Below are 18,992 nucleotides of genomic sequence, written 5' to 3'. Positions count from 1 at the left end.
GACCACAGTTTCTAATCAGAGTGTCAAGAGCCAGTCAAGTTCGACCTCTATCTGAAGTCTGTTTGTTGGATCGGAACAATTAGTGGAAGTCTGTTTGTTAAAGCAGCCTTTGTGGAGAGATGTTCGTCTGTTCGCTGTCTCCTGTTGGCCACAGGATTCACTTCCTGTGAAAGCAAAACGAGGAATGGTCCAAGTCTCCCCGGAGCAGACACTAATCCCCAGTGAAAGCCCGAGTGCAGAGACAAAACATTGTTATTTTGTATTGCTTTTGTACATGTTAATTACCTGCAAAACTTGCCAGACTTTAAAGTGCCTTTCATTCAGCTTTAGCTCTTACCTGTGTTCGACCTGTGTAGCTAAATTTCACCCAAACACAGTCCATTTGTTTAACTCTTAGTCAAAGGATAACAGGCAACAGTGAGCAAAAGGACACATACCAATGAGGACACTCAATAGTAATTTATATTTATGCATTCAAGGCTCCAGGCGAGATCGATTTAATTGAGACTCCAGAGAACGAGCAGACTTCTTACCCACAGAGAAAAAAACGCAGGTTTGTGGAAAATAGACGGTTCAGGTGACGAGTTAGTTACACGCTTTGTGTCAAAGAAAGAAATGACTCTAATACCTCCTGACATCTCCGTTATTTTCTTTTCTCTCACACCTCATTTGACACGCGTCTTCTCGTTCACAGTCACAGTTAGTGTTCGCAGTGTAAAGCCTGCAGGAGGAGGAGGAGGAGGCTGAGAGATGAAATCCACATGCCTCCCCTCTCTTTCTTGTTTGTCAGGGTCACCATGCAAGACGGAGACGGATGAGGCAGCAGGAACCTGTTCCCCCGTCCACTGGGGAATACTCAGACCCATACACACAAACGCACGCTGTCTCTATCCATTATCTCATGTGGGACTCGTCTCTGCTAAACCCGTCAGGGCGGGCTGTTTGTCAAACAGGAGGAGAGGTTGGCTCCACACACGAAGCGTGTTCAGGCATTAATTAAGAAAATACAGATACAGCTTTTTGAATTATCGGATTTATTTGAACTTCGCTGTTTCTAAGCTCAACATCAAAGGTACAGAGATACAAACAAGCATTTTTTTTTGATCTAGAAGTTCAACAACAGAAGCAAGTTTCATTGTAAATGAGTCCAAGAGGAGGATGGAGAACAAAGTCTTGTCCTTAAAGATTGTCAGCTGATTAGAGGAAGTAATCCATACATGAAAAATGCGAGTTTAGCCTAAAATGAACTTTTCTCCTTCAACTAAACACAAAACAAGCACAAAAGAAGAGTTTCATGAAAGGATGTCTCTCCAGTATTTTAGTTGTAAAGTCTCAACTATCCGTTGTGAAGGTGATGGAGCTGTCCGCAGTCTCAGGGCTGCAGCCGTCTGCAAAGGCAAACAGGAAGTACATCACCTTCCTTACCTTCGCCTGTTCAGCGATCCTCTCGCCGAACTCATGTGCGTCAGCCTCGTAGCACTGGACAGTCGAATCACCAGCATCATGAGGCGACCTCCAGAAAGCCCCCGCGGGCTCCAGCAGCTGACGTGTCATCAGGTTGGTGAGGTCAGGCGTCCAGAGCTGCGAGGTGGCCGTGATGGTGAGGCGTCCCGCCTGGGCCAGCCGCACCGTCCAGTGGGAGAACCTGAGGGACTGTTTGGGGAAGTCCAGTCGATACACGGCCTCATTGGGCAGCAGCAGGCGTTCGCCGTCCTGCCTCTTCTGGCCTCGCTGCTGCAGAGACTGAACCCGCAGGCGCATCACCTCCGTCAGCTGGTTGTCTGGCCGGAAGGGGAGCTCCAACTCTGTAGACATGTTTGGACGGCTCGACGCAGCGGGTTGACAGGTCGATAGCGACTGTTAGGCTGGATTAGATTGACAGCTCTGTCGAAACTAAGCCTCTTCACTTTCTCTGTGTCCTCTTCCTGCTCTTACGCTGTGCTCTCGCATGCAGGCTTCTGCATTATGCATGTATACATGTCTGTGTAGCATCGATAGCAGAGGGTGGGTCCGACACAGAAGTACAGAAGAGCAGAGGTGCTAAGCAACAAGATCTAATGACATTTGCAACCACAGCACAGGGTTTGCCCTCAGGGATCTGTGCTCAGTTCTGTTTGTCACACATTTGTTTGGCTCATGTTTCTGCTTGGTTACAGACCCTTGACTCTAATACCTGACATGACCTGCTGTATAATCAAAATCCTATTCCAACAAAGAAATTGTCTTTAATTTCAGAGTGAGGACATACCAATAAATGTTTATCAAGGGTCAGTGTTTTGGAGTAACGAATGAATAAATATCGAGGTACAATAACTGAAAAACTGTAATGGGATATATAAACACTGGTGTGATCTATAGGAAACATTCACTATTATTGTATTTCATTTGGAAGCTTCGACAGTTTGGAGTGGATAAACAAACACCAGTTTTGTTTTATTGTATTTTTTTTATTTTCTTATTCTGCTCCGTTGCTTTGTGGTTTCCATCATCAATTAAGTCCGTAAGAATATTATTTCTAGCAGGACTTCAGGTCAAAAACAACACAGTGTGACACTGCTTTTTAAGCCGTGAGTGGCAGGTAAAGGACCAAGAATGTATTCCACCGTCTCTGTGGTGAATATGAGTTGTATCAGGACGGATGTGCAGGGTAATTCTTGTGAATTTGGAGTTACATACAAAACATTTGTTATTGTTTCTATCTTCATAAAACGTGTAGAGTGTATGTAATTGTGAATGTGTGAAAGAAGACAAGACAGTAAACATGTCAAATTTTTGAAAATACAGGAAATGGTAACTTATGACAACTTCTTTGTCGTCCGTGGAGAAAGTCTCCAGCCTCCCTTAAAAAAACGCTCCATTTTGAGACTGGTTCCATTAGAAGAAACTTTCTTTTAAAAAATGAACGCCGTCTACAACACACTCTTAACTATTCGGACCTACTTGGTAATTCGGCGAACTTCGCCCATGAAGATATCTCTTTCTTTGTGTTAAAAATGTATCCGTCTGTTCCATCACAAGTGGTCACTTGAGCTGATATGTGATGTTAATGTGAGATGTGAACTGACGGGCTTAAAGTCGTCCTCTCGTGATTGGATCATTCAAGACACATTGTAAGACCAAATGTGAACAGCATTTATGTTTTACTGTAATTGTTGTGGTTGAAACTTTAACAATTTCTGAAAGGACTAACTCACGAACCAGCTAAAAGGCTTGGCTGAAGGATATGACAATGTAAACATCAAAACTGTTTTGGAAGAGGAAGTTTCCCACTCTGTGTCAGATTCGCACTCTATCGGGTGAAGGGGAAAGCCCCTTTATTCCCCTTATTAAGGGAAGCCTGCTTCTGCTGGGTTTCTGGTCAGTCGTCAGGTTGCTTATCTACCAGAGTTCAGTTGCTGCATAGCGACACTTGGCCCAGATGAAAGCTGATAGATGGAGCCCTCGTTCACTCTCTCCTCAGTGCAGAGTCAGAGAGTAAGCAGTAGCAGGGTGGAGTGCAGGGGAGATTGCCTCCCGAAGGATTACAAAATGACTCCGAGGTTTCTGTGGTGCAGTGCTTTGTTTTTTTCCCTCCCCCTCCTCCTCCTTTAAAAGGAGCTGTTGCTGCCTCACAGAGCCGGTCCTCTGGAGAGGCCAGATTCTCTCCATCAGCAGAGTGTCACCTCCTGTAGAGAGGTTTGACAGGAACTGCTGTTCAGTTAGCGCACCTTGACATCTCCAAGGACACCCGCTGGAACACTGTCAGTGGAATCACATGTGGTGTCGCTCACTGCATCATTTGCAGTTTTTACCGCGTGCCATATTCACACCGGAGAAGGTTTCACAGGCGCCCTTTTCGCAGGTCGCCTCTAGGTTGGGTGCTCTGTTACGACACTGAGTCACAGTGGGAGAGCGACACTTCATAAATTTTAAAGAGAAATCACAACATGACATAATGCAGGAAATTAAACCGGCCGTACACGACCTGTTCAGCACCGAAAGACAGATGGATAAACGTTTAGCAACTGGACGCAGACGCTGTTTCTCTGGAGGTAATGGAGATTAAAACAGAGCAAAAGGGAGTGTGAAGATTCAACCTATATTCATCAGGTGGACAGACACCGGAGGAACCAAATGAATGCTAATGTTAGCAGGACCGAAGTGACTGGGTCATGACCAACCATATTTATTTTGTTTTTTCATACTTGTACATTTGTGTTAATATTCATGTTGACTGAAAAATGAAATAAAGACTCAAATGCCCCCCCCCCCCCCCCCCAAAAAAAGAAAACTACAAAGTGTCTTTCAACTAAATGAGATTTATCTGACTGAAAATACACTGTCTAGTGGATGTTTTGCACCACAAAGTATATTCTGTAAATCAACACCTTTTTCTTTATTAGTTGTAAAGAACTTCTAGTCAGGTTTTCTTAGAATAAGATCATTTAACAGTCCTTCCAAAGGAACTTGTTGCATTTCCTTTACCCTCCACCATTTTGAATTTATGATGCCATATCTCAAAAAATGACAAAAATAACCAACTTGAATTTCGGACAAGGCTTTGGGGGTCCACCATCTGGTGATTGAGACACGGTACCCCAACTGTACTTGATAAAAATGGTTGTCAACTTCAGCGGACATACACTGTACATGGCAAGTACAGTGTATGTCCGCTGAAGTTGACTCCGTGCGTGAAGGGTTCATGTTCACATCCCGAGCTGTCACGAGCACAAGCATCTTGTCCATAGGTAGATAAAATCGTCCTCCGTGCAGTGATACAGTCAGAGAAAGATAATAGTTCCATCATTACACCGGTCTGTGGATTATCTTGAGCAACTGCGTCATGATTTCAGGGAAAGAGGCAGTGATGTTAATGGTTTTTTTGTGTGTCTTTGTGTTTTGAGTGTCATCTTAATCCATTAAATGTGAGAGAAGGCAGAAAACTCCACAGCTGATATCTGTAAATCAGGGGTGAATTGTCCCTTTAAGCTAGCACAGCTATCAAATGATTCTCTCTTGAGATAAAATAACATTTTACACATTTTCATGAGGAAAGGACACGAGTGGAATATAAAGTCAATACATGCAGTCAGTTCAGCAATTTAAAGATAATCTTGGTAAGTGATTTTATAGGTAAGTGAGTGTTATTATTTCTCAGCCATCTATTATATGTCTTTAGTAGACTTAAACTCTGTAAGGTTTATTTTTATTTTTGAGCAGCGGGTCCATTTACAGACAGCTGTGTGTTCTTCTTCAGATTTTATGTGACTATGTTGAATGTTTTGTTTTTCACCTCTTGTCAAAATAATAACCACAGTTCACAAAATGGAGGCCGGATGATAGGGGTTTCATTGGACCATAGAAAATGCAGGCAGCTGAAACACACACACACACACACACACACACACACACACACACACATGCACGCACGCATGCACACACACACACACACACACACACAGCGCAGTCAAACAGTTATTAGCTCTCACCCATGTCCTATTACAGCCGGATTTACGACCGAGAGAGCCAAGGTGATAAATTTGTCCCCTAATCCGAAATGCATCGGCAGGCATGAAGGGATGCCGGCTCACTACCGGCAGTCCACCTTGACATTTTTTTATGCTCCATGGACCACTGGCTGTTTGTTTGGCTTACCAGCTCCTCCTCCTCCATCCTCCTCTTCCTCCTCCAGGTCATTCCCGACTGGAAGGAGCAGGAGTGGGACACGGAGAAGCCAGACTCTTACGGGGGGATTTTCCACTTTCGCTTCTGGCGCTTCGGTGAGTGGGTGGATGTGGTGATTGACGATCGGCTACCGACTGTGGACAACCAGCTGGTCTACTGCCACTCCAACGACAGCAACGAGTTCTGGAGCGCCCTGGTGGAGAAGGCGTACGCCAAGTTAGTACCAGAGCCAACAGATAAATGGATCCAGTTTGAGAGAAGGAGTCACAGACACCCAAAAACTTGAGTATTGAACTTAATGATTTAAACTTCTGCCTACATAAGTGGAAACTTTGCACTGAATAGACTGTCTTTATCAGCATTCAGAGATGTCATGATGATGATTTCCCATCAAAATGCAGATTGTTTTCTTGATTTTTCAATCAATCATTTTGTCTTACAAAAGTGAATCAAAAGTGGCATCTTTAATGTCTTCTTTTGTCCAAAAACAAAAGATAGATCAGTTTACTCTGAAATAATAGTAAGAAAAGCAGAAAGTCCTCACAGTGGAGAAGCTGTAACCAGCAAATATTCTGCAATTTTGCTTGATAGGGGATGAAAACAATAAATAAATTAACAAAATAATTCCTGAGTAACTTGTTGTTGCAGTCTATGAACTGACTCTCCTCCACTTCCTGCAGGGTTTATGGCTGCTACGAGGCTTTGGATGGGGGGAACACTGCTGACGCGCTGGTGGATTTCACAGGTGGTGTTTCAGAGCCGGTGGACCTGCTGGAGGGTCAGATGGCGACAGACGAGCTGGCCCGAAACCAGCTGTTTGAAAGAGTTCTCAAAGTCCATAACAGAGACGGTCTCATCAGCTGCTCCATCAGGGTAGGTTAAGGGCAGATCATACCTTACTGCTTAGTTAAAGATTCCTTTCAGTTTTTCCTTTAAAAATATGTTTTATTCTCTATTTATACATATGAAATATGATACAAAAGCAGCATTTAACTTTTTTGGGGGGTATGAGTCAATTATGATAGTGCATTTGTTTGCGGCTGAACTTAAACCAAGCTGTGCTTTCAGCTAATGCTAATGTCAGCATGCTAACATGCTTACAGTGATGATGATAACCAGTGTTGGGAAAGTTCACCTTCTACATGAACTAGTTCAAAGTTCAGTTCACAAATTTTAAAATGAACTAGTTCAGTTCATAGTTCATAATTCAAAATTTTGAACTAAGTTCACAGTTCCGAAAATGAACTAGTTCATAGTTCTTTTTTTTTTTTTTCAATATGTTGATGCGAGCTGTTATTTTTCAAAATTATTGCCACAGCCCATATAGAACCACAGACGGCTATTATTCTATCAGTTTTAACACTGAAACTGCAGCTCTCCCACAATATTCTGCAAAACCAGGTTGTCCAGCTGCGGCTGGGAGATGAAGACAGCGGAGCCGCTACTGTATGCCGTTAATGCAATTTGGGTGGTAGAGGATCTGTTTTGGCTCGCTGTTGCCGTGTCTTTTCATTTTTTATTCACTTGCACGTACCTTGAAAGGCTCGCCGGGTGCTTTAGTTCAATGTGCCGTTTCAGGTTTGCAGTACAGGATAGAGTACAAATTAAAAATAAAATACATAAATAAGTAAATAAATAAATAATTTTAAAAAAAGAAGAAGAAGGGGAAAAATAAAATAATAAATAAATAGATAGTTCAGACAGTGGCTTCAGGGAAAAACTTTTCATTATGACTCAGTAAGGTATTACTTTTTTTGTTATCTAACAAAATCAGAGATTTAAGCAAAGAGCTCAGTTCCAGGAAAAAAGGAGCAAATTTAGGTAGTGATTTTGCAAATTTTTGTTTGTGAATAAAACATTTTGCATAGGATAACAAAGTTCATCATGTGTTCAAGAGCATTATCTTCTGGGTTAACATAGCAAATAACATGTTTAAGGGTAAGAGAATGGACAGAGTTAGCAGCATCTCCAAAACTTTTTAGATATATCACAATAAAAAAACAGTTGTGAAGCCTTCATTTGTTTTTGCCTCCATGCTTAGCACATTGATGACGCATGCGGTGGTGCGACTCTGTGGTGGCTGGTGTTACCAGTCTTGTGTCCGTTCAGGACGAATTCATCTGTGTTCGTTTGGTAATGCTTCACTGCATGTTTGGTATGCAGCTGTGTCTGTCTGAAATAGTTAAGTTTCGTTTTGATCGAAAGTAAAGCGAGTTGCGTGTAGAAACCTCTCGTCCAGCGTCCTTTTTATACACAATAGCCAGACTGGGTGATTTTCCGCTACATATTACTGTTCACGGTGTGTTTTAGCCGGTTTCCGGCGTTGGAAATCTGGCACTGTCTTGAACGAAGTTAAACTGTGAGAACGCACCGTTCACGAACGTCAGAATGAACGCGTTCACAATAACGTTCATCAGGTAGAAATACAGTACGTTCAGTTCACGTTCGCCCAAAATATGAACGAGTTCATGAACGATCGTTCATTGAAAGCGTTCAGGCACAACACTGATGATAACATGCCAGTGTTAGCGTGTTAGGTATAGTTAGCATTCGGTATAATCTTAATGGAGGTTGCGTAAGTACACAGATCCTTTACTCAAGTAGAAGTACAGATAAAATAAGTATTCCTCTGAAGGACTTCATATTAATATTATTAAACGACTATCAAACTTAAAGGTAGAATCAGTAGGAATTGTCCCAGCTGTTCCTAAACACACCACAAAGATAGTTGATGGTTGAGTCTCATTCCAAGGACATCAGATTTGGTATGGTAAAGCTTCCCAAGAAGCAACTAAATGAGAAAATTATAAAATCCAGTCAGAGGGCTATGGAGGACTAAAAGTGCTATAACAACTGATTGGATCCTAACATCTGATTGGTTACGCTGCACATGAAGTCAAGGCAAATTGATTCCAGATAATGGATTGATGCAATCAAACAAAACTTTATTGGCAACTGCTAAAAATCAAGTGGAAGGCTCGGTCCCCTGCTAGCCCCAATGTTGATACAGCATTCGAGGTGCAGGACAAAATGTCAAAAACTTGCCCTCACTAGAAAGTTCATTTGGTTTCAAGACTTCAGACCAAAGCAATGGATTAGACTAAATTTGCGTTGGCCCCGCCCACTGACTTTGATGGGTGAGTTTGACAGATAAAATAAATTCATGAAGCACTACAAAACAGGACCATGAAATAATTGATTAAATAGTGAAATAATTATATATGATATCAACATAAAATGAATTGGTATTTTAGTGAATCAATGACACACTTAATAACACGTGCATGTATTTAATTCCAATTTTAATTGATAAATGACACATTTAATTAATTATTTAATTGTGTATTTATTTATTTAATTATGGCACTTTTAGTCCTCCATAGAAGGCAGCAAGGTCTCTGCAGAGACGAGACAACAGCACATCTTTTCACGCCAATCCAGTCTTTCTCTCCATCTGATTCCATCTTGTATGATGTTTTTTGTCTCACTACATTTGCGTGATGTGCACTGATAGGTCAAAATCAGTCTTGTGATGTTGGGAAAGCGGCATGCAATGATGCAAAAATTTGAATAATCAATAATTGCTCCTCCTTGAACCGGCACCTTATCGTGGTGGAGGGGGTTTGATCACTCGAATGATCCTAGGAGCTATGTTGTCCAGGGCTTAATGCCCCTGGTAGGGTCTCCCAAGGCAAACAGGTCCTAGGTGACGGGTCAGACTAAGATCGGTTCACAAGCCCCTAATGAAAGTAAAAACACCAAGGACGTTCACGTTGCCCGGATTGGCGTCACCGGGGCCCCACCCTGGAGCCAGGCCTGGGGTTGGGGCTCGCAGGCGAGTGCCTGGTGGCCGGGTCTTTGCCCACGGGACCCGGCCGGGCACAGCCCGAACGAGCGACATGGGCCTGCCTTCCCGTGGGCTCACCACTCGCGGGAGGGTTCAGAAGGGGCCGGTGCAGTGGGATATGGGTGGCAGTCATGGGCGGGGGCCCCGGCGACCCAATCCCCGGATGGTGACTCTAGCCATGGGGACATGGAATGTCAACTCGCTGGGAGGGAAAGAGCCTGAGCTGGTGCGGGACGTTGGGCGGTACCGGCTAGAAATAGTTGGGCTCACCTCCACGCACAGTCTGGGCTCTGGAACCCAACTCCTTGAGAGAGGCTGGACTCTCTTCTGTTCTGGAGTTGCCTGCGGTGAGAGGCGGTGAGCTGGTGTGGGCTTGCTTATAGCACCTCAGCTCAGCCGCCATGTGTTGGAGTTTTCCCCAGTGAACGAGAGGGTCACTTCCCTGCGCCTTCGGGTCAGGGATAGGACTCTCACCGTTGTCTCGGCTGTTGGGCCGAACAGCGGTGCAGAGTACCCGGCCTTCTTGGAGTCCCTGGGAGGGGTACTGGAGAGTGCTCCAACCGGTGATTGGGAGGAACGGCCTCCCCGATCTGAACCCGAGTGGTGTTTTGTCACTGGACTTCTGTGCTAGTCACAGTTTGTCCATAACAAACACCATGTTCAAGCATAAGGGTTTCCATATGTGCACGTGGCACCAGGAGACCCCAGGCCGGAGGTCAATGATCAACTTTGTGGTCATGTCATCTGACCTCCGGCCGTATGTCTTGGACACTGGGGTGAAGAGAGGGGCTGAGCTGTCAACTGATCACCACCTAGTGGTGAGTTGGATCCGCTGGCAGGGGAGGAAGCTGGACAGACCTGGCAGGAGAAAGCAGAGGCTGGGGACTCAGAGGTTGACCCATTCATCACCCAAGCCGAAGTCACTGAGGTAATCCGGAAGCTCCACAGTGGCAAAGCAGCAGGGGTGGATGAGATCTGCCCTGAGTACCTCAAGTCTCCGGATGTTGTGGGGCTGTCTTGGCTGACACGTCGCTGCAGCATCGCGTGACAGTCGGGGACAGTGCCTCTGGACTGGCAGACCGGGGTGGTGGTCCCCCTATTCAAAAAGGGGGACCGGAGGGTGTGTTCCAACTATCGGGGGATCACACTCCTCAGCCTCCCTGGGAAAGTCTATTCCAGGGTACTGGAGAGGAGAATTCGTCCTGGCCGTGGAACACTGGACCAGCTCTATACCCTCCGCAGGGTGCTCGAGTGTTCATGGGAGTTTGCCCAACCAGTCCACATGTGTTTTGTGGACTTGGAGAAAGCATTCGACCGTGTCCCTCGTGGCATTCTGTGGGAGGTGCTCCGGGAGTACGGGGTCGGAGGCCCTCTGTTAAGGGCTGTACGGTCCTTGTACAACTGGAGCAGGAGCTTGGTTCACATTGCCGGCAGTAAGTCAGACCTGTTCCCGGTGCATGTTGGACTCCAGCAGGGCTGCCCTTTGTCACCGGTTCTGTTCATTATTTTCATGGACAAAATTTCAAGGCGCAGCCACGAGCCGGAGGGGATCTGGTTCGGGAGCCACTGGATTTCATATCTGCTTTTCGCGGATGATGTGGTCTTGTTGGCTCCTTCGAGCCAGGACCTCCAGCATGTCCTGGGGCGGTTTGCAGCCGAGTGTGAAGCGGCTGGGATGAGAATCAGCACCTCCAAATCCGAGGCCATGGTTCTCGACCGGAAAAAGGTGGCTTGCTCCCTCCGGGTTGGGGGAGAGTTTGTGCCTCAAGTGGAGGACTTTAAGTATCTTGGGGTCTTGTTCATGAGTGAGGGAAGGATGGAGCGTGAGATTGACAGGCGGGTCGGTGCAGCGGCCGCAGTAATGTGGTCGTTGTATCGGTCTGTCGTGGTGAAGAGAGTAAATCAGATTTACCAGTCAATCTACGTTCCTACCCTCACCTATGGCCATGAACTTTGGGTCATGACCGAAAAAATAAGATCCCGGATACAAGCGGCCGAAATGAGTTTCCTCCGCAGGGTGGCAGGGCGCTCCCTTAGAGATAGGGTGAAGAGCTCTGTCACCCAGGAGGAGCTCGGAGTAGAGCCGCTGCTCCTCCACATCGAGAGGAGCCAGCTAAGGTGGCTTGGGCATCTGTTTCGGATGCCCCCGGGACACCTCCCTCGGGAGGTGTTCCTGGCTTGTCCCGCTGGGAGGAGACCCCGAGGAAGACCCAGGACACACTGGTGTGACTGGGGAGAGGGAAGTCTGGGTGTCCCTGCTCAGGCAGCTGCCCCCGCGACCCGGCCCCGGATAAGCGGATGAAAATGGATGGATGGATGGGAATAATTCCCCTCAAATGCATTTACACTGAAGTAAGGAGCCTGTTTTTAAAGTGTAAGGAGGGAGGAGACAGTACAGATATTCATGTTCAATTGTAGGGAGGAAAGTTCAAACTTGAAAAATAAATAAATTCCTCCAGAGCAGAACATACATTTCTGTTTCAGATCCATCCACATAACATCTTGACATTTTGACAAACCGTGCTCACACACTTTGCAGCATTTCAATACCTTTTATCTGGAAATTGTCTAATCCAACAAAGCTGACCTCTGGTGCCCCAGAGCCCTTTAGTAATTGGAGCATTTTCTGCTATGATTTGAAAATCCAGGCAAGAAAAAAACTCTGTCTGTGGCGTCTGACTTTATGGAGACACTCACTACCTGTGTCTTGCTGCAAAGACAGCAGCCTCCTTTAGTGCCAAATCTCTGCATAAATTCTTTTCAAATGCTCTTCAGTCTCTTGCAGTAATTTATGTGAGATTACGTGAGGTACACACAAATGAATAGCACACACTTCTGATTTGTCTGTTTTGATGATACTGTGCATTCCTTACCCTCTCCAGAATATTTGCACAAAGCCTGGGTATCATCATAGGTTCTTGTTACAGGGAGGCACATGCATTAATGCCAGGATAATGGTACATTTAAGTGGAAAAGGGGTTCAAGGGGAGGCCATTGAACCCTCTCAGTGTTTGGTGAGGCTGACATTTTCTATAAACCAAAGCACTTTTGTGTGGAAGATGGATAAAGTGGGTGTACAAGAAGGATCGTTAACAGTTGCTGTGTGCCTCGATGTGAGTGAATCACATGGAATGAAATGGTGTTGGTAAAGATTTTTGAAAGATGAAATGGGTTTACAGTCGTTCACAGTGGTTTGATGGGGAGCTTAAATAGCACGAAGGGTTAATTTTTCTTTACGTTGCCAAACACACACACACTTTCCACAAAGAGGGTCACAAACTGTGTTGCATATGATGCCTTCAATCCTTAGATCCTCATCAACACAGACACAGTTGGTGCTGTGTGACCGGATCACTTTCGATCAACATAAGGCCTGTTGAGTTCTTTCCTTGCGTGTGTGATTGAGCAGGTTTTGTCTAAGCTTCAAAGACCAGCCTCTGCTTCTAGCCAGTGTGACTTCCTCTCCTCTCCAAACACAAAGCTTATTTGCTTCCTCAAACATTTCCCGCATCTGAATCACAAACTTCTCTGGCAATCCCTGTATTGTTTGTTTTTGATCAGCTGAGACAACGGGACGCTGTCGGCATGAACATTTGAAAACTGTTTCATAGTGATACATTAAAGTCTCAGTTTTACGTTATCGTTTTAGAGTCTGAGGCAGAGAAGCCTTCGACTTGCCTGCAGAGGTTTTCGCTGCTCTTTTTCTGAACTCACATCGGCTTGTTAAGAAAACAAGCGTATGCTGTTGTATGAATTTCACAGTTTGGCCTTTAGTCTGATGTTTCACGCCAATCTTGTTCCCTGACGTCCTGCTCCAGCAACAGCTAATTCACAATCCCTTATTGTGATTTCAGAGTCAGGTGCAGTTCAATTTTTAAATGACATGGCTCTTTTATATGCATGAGTTTATACACGGAGGGTCTATTATTCAACTGCGAGAGTAATGAGAGCTCAGCGAACATTACCAGCACCATACAAAAATGAATTTTCCACTTTTATCCATTGTTCTTATTACTTTGCCTTTTACTTCTCAATCTTGAATTGTTATTGTGGGATGTGTGAATTCAACACCAACCCTCTGGGAGACCCGAGGCCGGTCTGCCGTTTCTCTCATTTCATTTTCATCTCTTGCAGAAAGACCGAGGGGGGAAAAGGCGGGAATTAACGTGAGACAAATGCATGAAAATTAAGTCCAAAATATGGACCTGACCTGGATACAACTCTTGGGAAACCTACCTCTAATATGCATGCATTTATGTGGAAATAAAAAAAGAGAGACTCGATCTTAAGGGGACTTGAAGATAAATAGGAAAATAAAAGTATTGTTGACACACAGACCCTGACAGAGTTGCAAAGAAGAGTTTTTTGGACCTCCCTGGTTCCAGGCAGGTGTAAAGTCACTGTAAGGTTTGTGGACTACGGTTTATGGATATAACAAGCAAATTCTGGATACAACATTGGAGGCAGAGCTCTGTTCATTCCTGTGAAAGCTGCTCAGTGGTGTGTGCACGTGAGACTTCAGCCAGTCGAGCCAGCTGTCTTCCGGTATAGCACCTGGCTAAATTGAATGTTATCAGACCAAACGGCATCAGATTATGGTCGTGATGAGTCATTTTGCAAGGGTTGCGTGATGCTAAAAAAAAAATCACAATTTTACAGCAATGTTCTTTCACATTGTAAGCTTATGATAAAAGTCTTTGCCTCCCAGTGCAACACATGACGGAATCTTATGAAACTTTGCTTCAGAGCCCGTTGTTCTTCTTGGGCCTTACTTTAGGGTCGCCATCTTGGTTTTATGGAGTCAGAATGAACCCTTTTTGGATGAGAGAGTGGAAGCGAGGTGAAGACATATTGCTATGTCTTTAACCTGACTGAAGGCAGGTGTTGACTTGCCAATCACAAGGCAGCCCTAAAGCATACCCTGCCTTATCTTCTATTTTACCCTCATTTGAACCAAATTGGGACCAAATGGGGCAAATAAACTTCATGCTGTGTTGAAGAAGACTTGAAATTTGTGATTGAGACCATAAAGTCATTAGAAAACTGCTCGCTTAGGTAATCTTGCACACAATCTTGCAGACTCCTGCTTGCCATCAGAAAGAATGCAGACTCAGAGATGCAAGCAACTGCGGACATAAAGTCTTAGGTCTAGAAATTAAACATGACACCCGAGGCACATTTTGGCAAGAAACATCCAGTCACAGAGCTTGAAATGGTGTAATGTGGCTGATAATGGGGGGTGAAAGGTAAAGAGTACAGTGTTTAAATCAATTTACTTTGGGACTCTGGACCAATTTTAGATTGAGCATGTTTATTGTGGATCAGTATTCCTTCAAACAGCTTCTGATTGCACGAACCAGTGTTTTAGAACTCCCATTTCATACAGCTGTTGTCGTGTCCCTGCGTTTGGCTGTCTGTGTACCATGTTATTCAGGCTCTCAGCTGTTGTGAGGATAATTATGTCTGGAATTTGCAATGTAATGTGTCACAAGAAAATCCAAGTGCACCAAACACATAATTATTAGATCGAAGAACCAATTTTCTGACTACGCCGCCTAATGACTCTCTCCTCTCCACAAATGGTGCCTTGGTCAAATTTGAAGTGGCACATCACATTTGCTCGGTCCTCCAAATGTGCTCCCAGCACCTACGTTTTGGTCCTGCCGGCGACTTTTGTTGCATCTCCCTGTTCTCTGTTATAAAGGCACACATATCTCTGTTCTGTTTTCATTTCCCTCAGAAGCAGAGCGTTTTTGTGTTTCTACTGCAAACCGCAACAGTGTCCCTGCTTGCCTTTTTCTAAAAACTTACCTGTTTGTAATTTCCCAGGGAACTGTGCCAGCCTCCCTCTTTTACATATTTCTAGAGATCCACAAAAGCATCTGTTTTGAACCGGCCTGTTTTTGCTGTATTGCAGGCGACCACGATCGAGGACATGGAGGCACGGCTGGACTGTGGCCTGGTCAAAGGTCATGCCTACGCTGTGACAGACGTACGGAAAGTGCGGCTAGGTCACGGACTGCTGGCCTTCTTCAAGTCGGAGAAGCTGCATATGATCCGTATGAGGAACCCCTGGGGAGAGAAGGAGTGGAGCGGCCCCTGGAGTGACAGGTAACTACAGTGCTGCCACCTACAGGCATGGGTGGACCACTGCAGCTCATCTTCTCTTATTAAGCCTCATTTAGGGCCTGTTATTACCATTCGTCTTGAGTGATCCGATTACAAGGGGACAGCTCTCGGCCCGTCAGTCTACATCTGGCTTTTACATGTATCTTGAGTAAACACTTACACATACATCAATGTGACAAACAGCCGTGATGTTTCTAAACACGTATAGCATTTGCCGAATTTACAAGAAGGACCAAATGATAAAGAATTTATGGTCTACAGTTTTTTACAAAGTTTACAAAGCGTTTTTTAAGGGAGTCTGCGGACTTTCTCCACATGCAACAAAGTAGTAGCCTGCCTTGGTTACTGTTAGACTGTTTCTGTATTTGTCATTTGACAATAAAACTGACAGTAGCAAAAGACGAGACAACCCAGGCTGACCGCCTCTCCCCCAGTATTTTCCAATCCAGACTCAAATCTTCTGCTTTTGTTTTTTAACAAAGTATGAATGTTTCCCAATGAGATCATGTGAGGAGCTGCATGTCCACCCCCAGCAGGACAAGATTGTAAGAAACAGCTTAATGTATTAATTTAATGCTGAGTTTACAATTATTTAGAATTTGCCTTAGCCATTTCACCAAGTTTTTAAAGTGTCGCGTCCTCAAAAACACATTATTTGAGGTATTCTGGGGACACTGCGGTTGTAAGTTCACTGGTTGGATCTGTGTTTTCACAAACATCTGCTGCCAACATTTGGAGCAGATTAGGAGAGCACGAACAGGTTATCTGCAGTACAGTGAACCGCATAAAAATCAGATCTGTTGTTGTGGCATCTTCTTGTTTGCAGAGGATTGTCAATTGAGTAGGCGGCCCCTCAACGTGGCCCAGGACACACACTGCCAAAAAAAAAGAAAAAGAAACTGGTGCAGTCAAGCCACCTCGAAATGTGGTCAGTGTCGTTGGCTCTCAAATGCTTCCTCATAGCATCTTGGGGGCATTTCCACCTGTACTTACAGCTGTTCACTGGTGATCGGATCACTCAGGACAGATGTTAATACCAGGTCTGAACAGGGCCACTGAGGCTCATTGAGCCGTCATCATCCATCTGTCCCAATTTCGTGATCGAGATGAGTCAGACGTGGAACATTTCCAGCACAACACAAACGATGCATTTGTCCTTCCATACATGACCTTGCTGCGACCGGGACCGATTTAACCAGTTTCGCTAATTTAATTTTTAAAATGTGCACTTCCTCTCTTAAAATTTCTGAGAGCCTGTGTGTGATAAATGAGTAAACAACAAACAACTGAACAAAGACCAGCACATATTTAATGCCCACGACCTAGACAAGAAAGCGGCACAATGAGAAATGTCATGTAGACAATGAAAAATGGATATGCAATCAAGCTAATGGGCCACAGAGCGAAGACGAATGACTGCATTCAGCCCTGTTCGAGCTTGTTTTTAGAGGGCAATATCAACGGGGGGTGCGGCTAAGATATCATCACAGACGGGCCAAAATTGAGCTGAGTAACCCTTCAATTCAAATGTCGAGGTGAATCAGAATGACCGGTTTGCACAAGTGGCCTTTCAATCACGAAGACAAAGCTGTTATTTCTCCCCTGACAAGAGCGTTTCATCCCATTTCTGCAACCTGACACAAGGGAATTGGTAAAGGCTGAGATAAAGTTGCCCCCCTCAACATTTCTATCTTTAAATTGTTAGCTACCAGTCTCTGTGAAACAAACAGGGAGGTGGTAAAGCAGGATCATAATGGAGTCTGAATTATTGATCAGGCCAGAAAGAGAGAAAGATGTTATTAAAGAGATGTGAGTCATCTCTCCTCTTCGTCAATCACTCGCTGAATAATTTATTCATATGTTTGTTAAAACCCGTTACCGTAAAGGGAGCCTGACAGACTGTTGAGATGTGGACGCTGTCAGTGAATCATAAATAGTAAGACATAAACACAGAGCTAATGCATCCAGTAAATGTGCTTGTTTCCCCTGAGCAGTGAATACAAATCGGACCTTGATGTTTAGCGATGATTCACACCAACAAATACACATGCACAGTTTTTAATACGATGGTGCCCACGAGGGGCAGGCGCATTCATCATTTATTCATCAGAGCTCACAGGGAATTTAGATTCACAATTACTTTGATTATTGAAAGACTCAGAGCTTAATATCTCACCATTAATTGGTTTGTGTGCATTCTGATTTCTTTGCTGACTGCAGTTCGGAGGAGTGGAACAAGGTGAGCAAGAGCGAGAGAGAAAAGCTTGGCGTCACCGTGCAGGACGACGGCGAGTTCTGGTGAGAACCATTTAAGTGCAAGCAAGTTTGTTTCTTTCTCCTCATCTTAGACCCATTTATTCATGTGGTGCTGGCCTGGTAGAAACAGAAGTTACATTTGAACGAATACAGGTTATTGATTGATTGATTAATACCATTGTGTATGGGAACCCTCTCACCTGAACTGACATTTTGGGCTGATTGTGCTATTTAAGAACAGTTTTGAGAAATATGCACTCTGTCAGACTAATGAAAATGAGGTTTCTGCCAGCCTAGCAGAGCACAAAGACATGAAACAGGGGGTAACAGCTAGCCTGGCTCTGACAAAATCAGTGCACCACCGCCTCTCAAGCAAACAAATTAACATGCTACATTTTTGGCATGCACACTGACTTCCTTAACCTGTTGTTTTAGCAAACTTTAGAGAGCATTGGCAGCGGAATTTGGCGTTCAAATTGATTAGCTGATTAATCGATCAACAGACAAGTTATTAATCAAAATATTCTGATAAGTTAATTCATGGTTTCAGTCATTTTTTAATCAAAATTGTTATCATTTGCTGGTAAATGATTGTTGGTTGGAGAAAAGGAGCAAATTGCAGATGTCACGTTCAGCATAAACATTTTTGACATTTAATCAACCAGTTAATTGAAATCGATCATGATTTGCAACCCTGTGCCTGGACAGAGCCAGGCTAACTGTTTGCCCCTGCCGTCAGTGTTTGTGTTAAGCTAAGCTAAACAGATGTTAGTGGTAGCATCAAATTCAAAGGACAGATGTGAGAGTGGTACTGTTCTGCTCATTAAACGGCAAGAGAGTGAAAATGAGTCATTTTCAAAAGGTCTAACTCAAGTTGGGCGTTCTCACATTGACATTAAGTCCTGGGAAACACTGATAGATTTGGGGCGTTTCTTGGCATTAAAATGGTCGAATGAAAGTTATGCTACCATTTTTTTAAAACCCATATCTGTCAACGTGTGTGTCATCTCATTCCATGTCAGCACCAGAAATCCTCGCCTCCCTTTAACATGTGACCCTTTTCTCTGTTCCTGGTCTCATTTCCTCTATTTTTGAA

General features: G+C 44.3%; 2 protein-coding genes across 2 annotated transcripts in view; one reads left to right on the top strand and one right to left on the bottom strand.

The window, feature by feature from the left end:
* The window catches only part of capn5b (calpain 5b), an 82,183-nt gene that overhangs the window by 47,939 nt on the left and 15,252 nt on the right, over positions 1 to 18,992 (top strand). The window contains exons 4-7 of the mRNA XM_030438244.1: positions 5,672 to 5,880; positions 6,345 to 6,537; positions 15,429 to 15,622; positions 17,861 to 17,938. Coding sequence (XP_030294104.1) covers positions 5,672 to 5,880; positions 6,345 to 6,537; positions 15,429 to 15,622; positions 17,861 to 17,938 — 674 coding nt within the window. The remainder of the gene's footprint in view (positions 1 to 5,671; positions 5,881 to 6,344; positions 6,538 to 15,428; positions 15,623 to 17,860; positions 17,939 to 18,992) is intronic.
* Positions 1,024 to 1,984, bottom strand: ompb (olfactory marker protein b). Its single transcript, XM_030438270.1, has one exon. It carries the CDS (start codon positions 1,813 to 1,815, stop codon positions 1,333 to 1,335), a length of 483 nt encoding a protein of 160 aa, XP_030294130.1. The 5' UTR covers positions 1,816 to 1,984; the 3' UTR covers positions 1,024 to 1,332.

The sequence above is a fragment of the Sparus aurata genome, chromosome 13, assembly GCF_900880675.1.
Source record: "Sparus aurata chromosome 13, fSpaAur1.1, whole genome shotgun sequence".
Lineage (NCBI taxonomy): Eukaryota > Metazoa > Chordata > Actinopteri > Spariformes > Sparidae > Sparus > Sparus aurata.
This window is presented reverse-complemented; position numbering and strand designations above follow the sequence as displayed.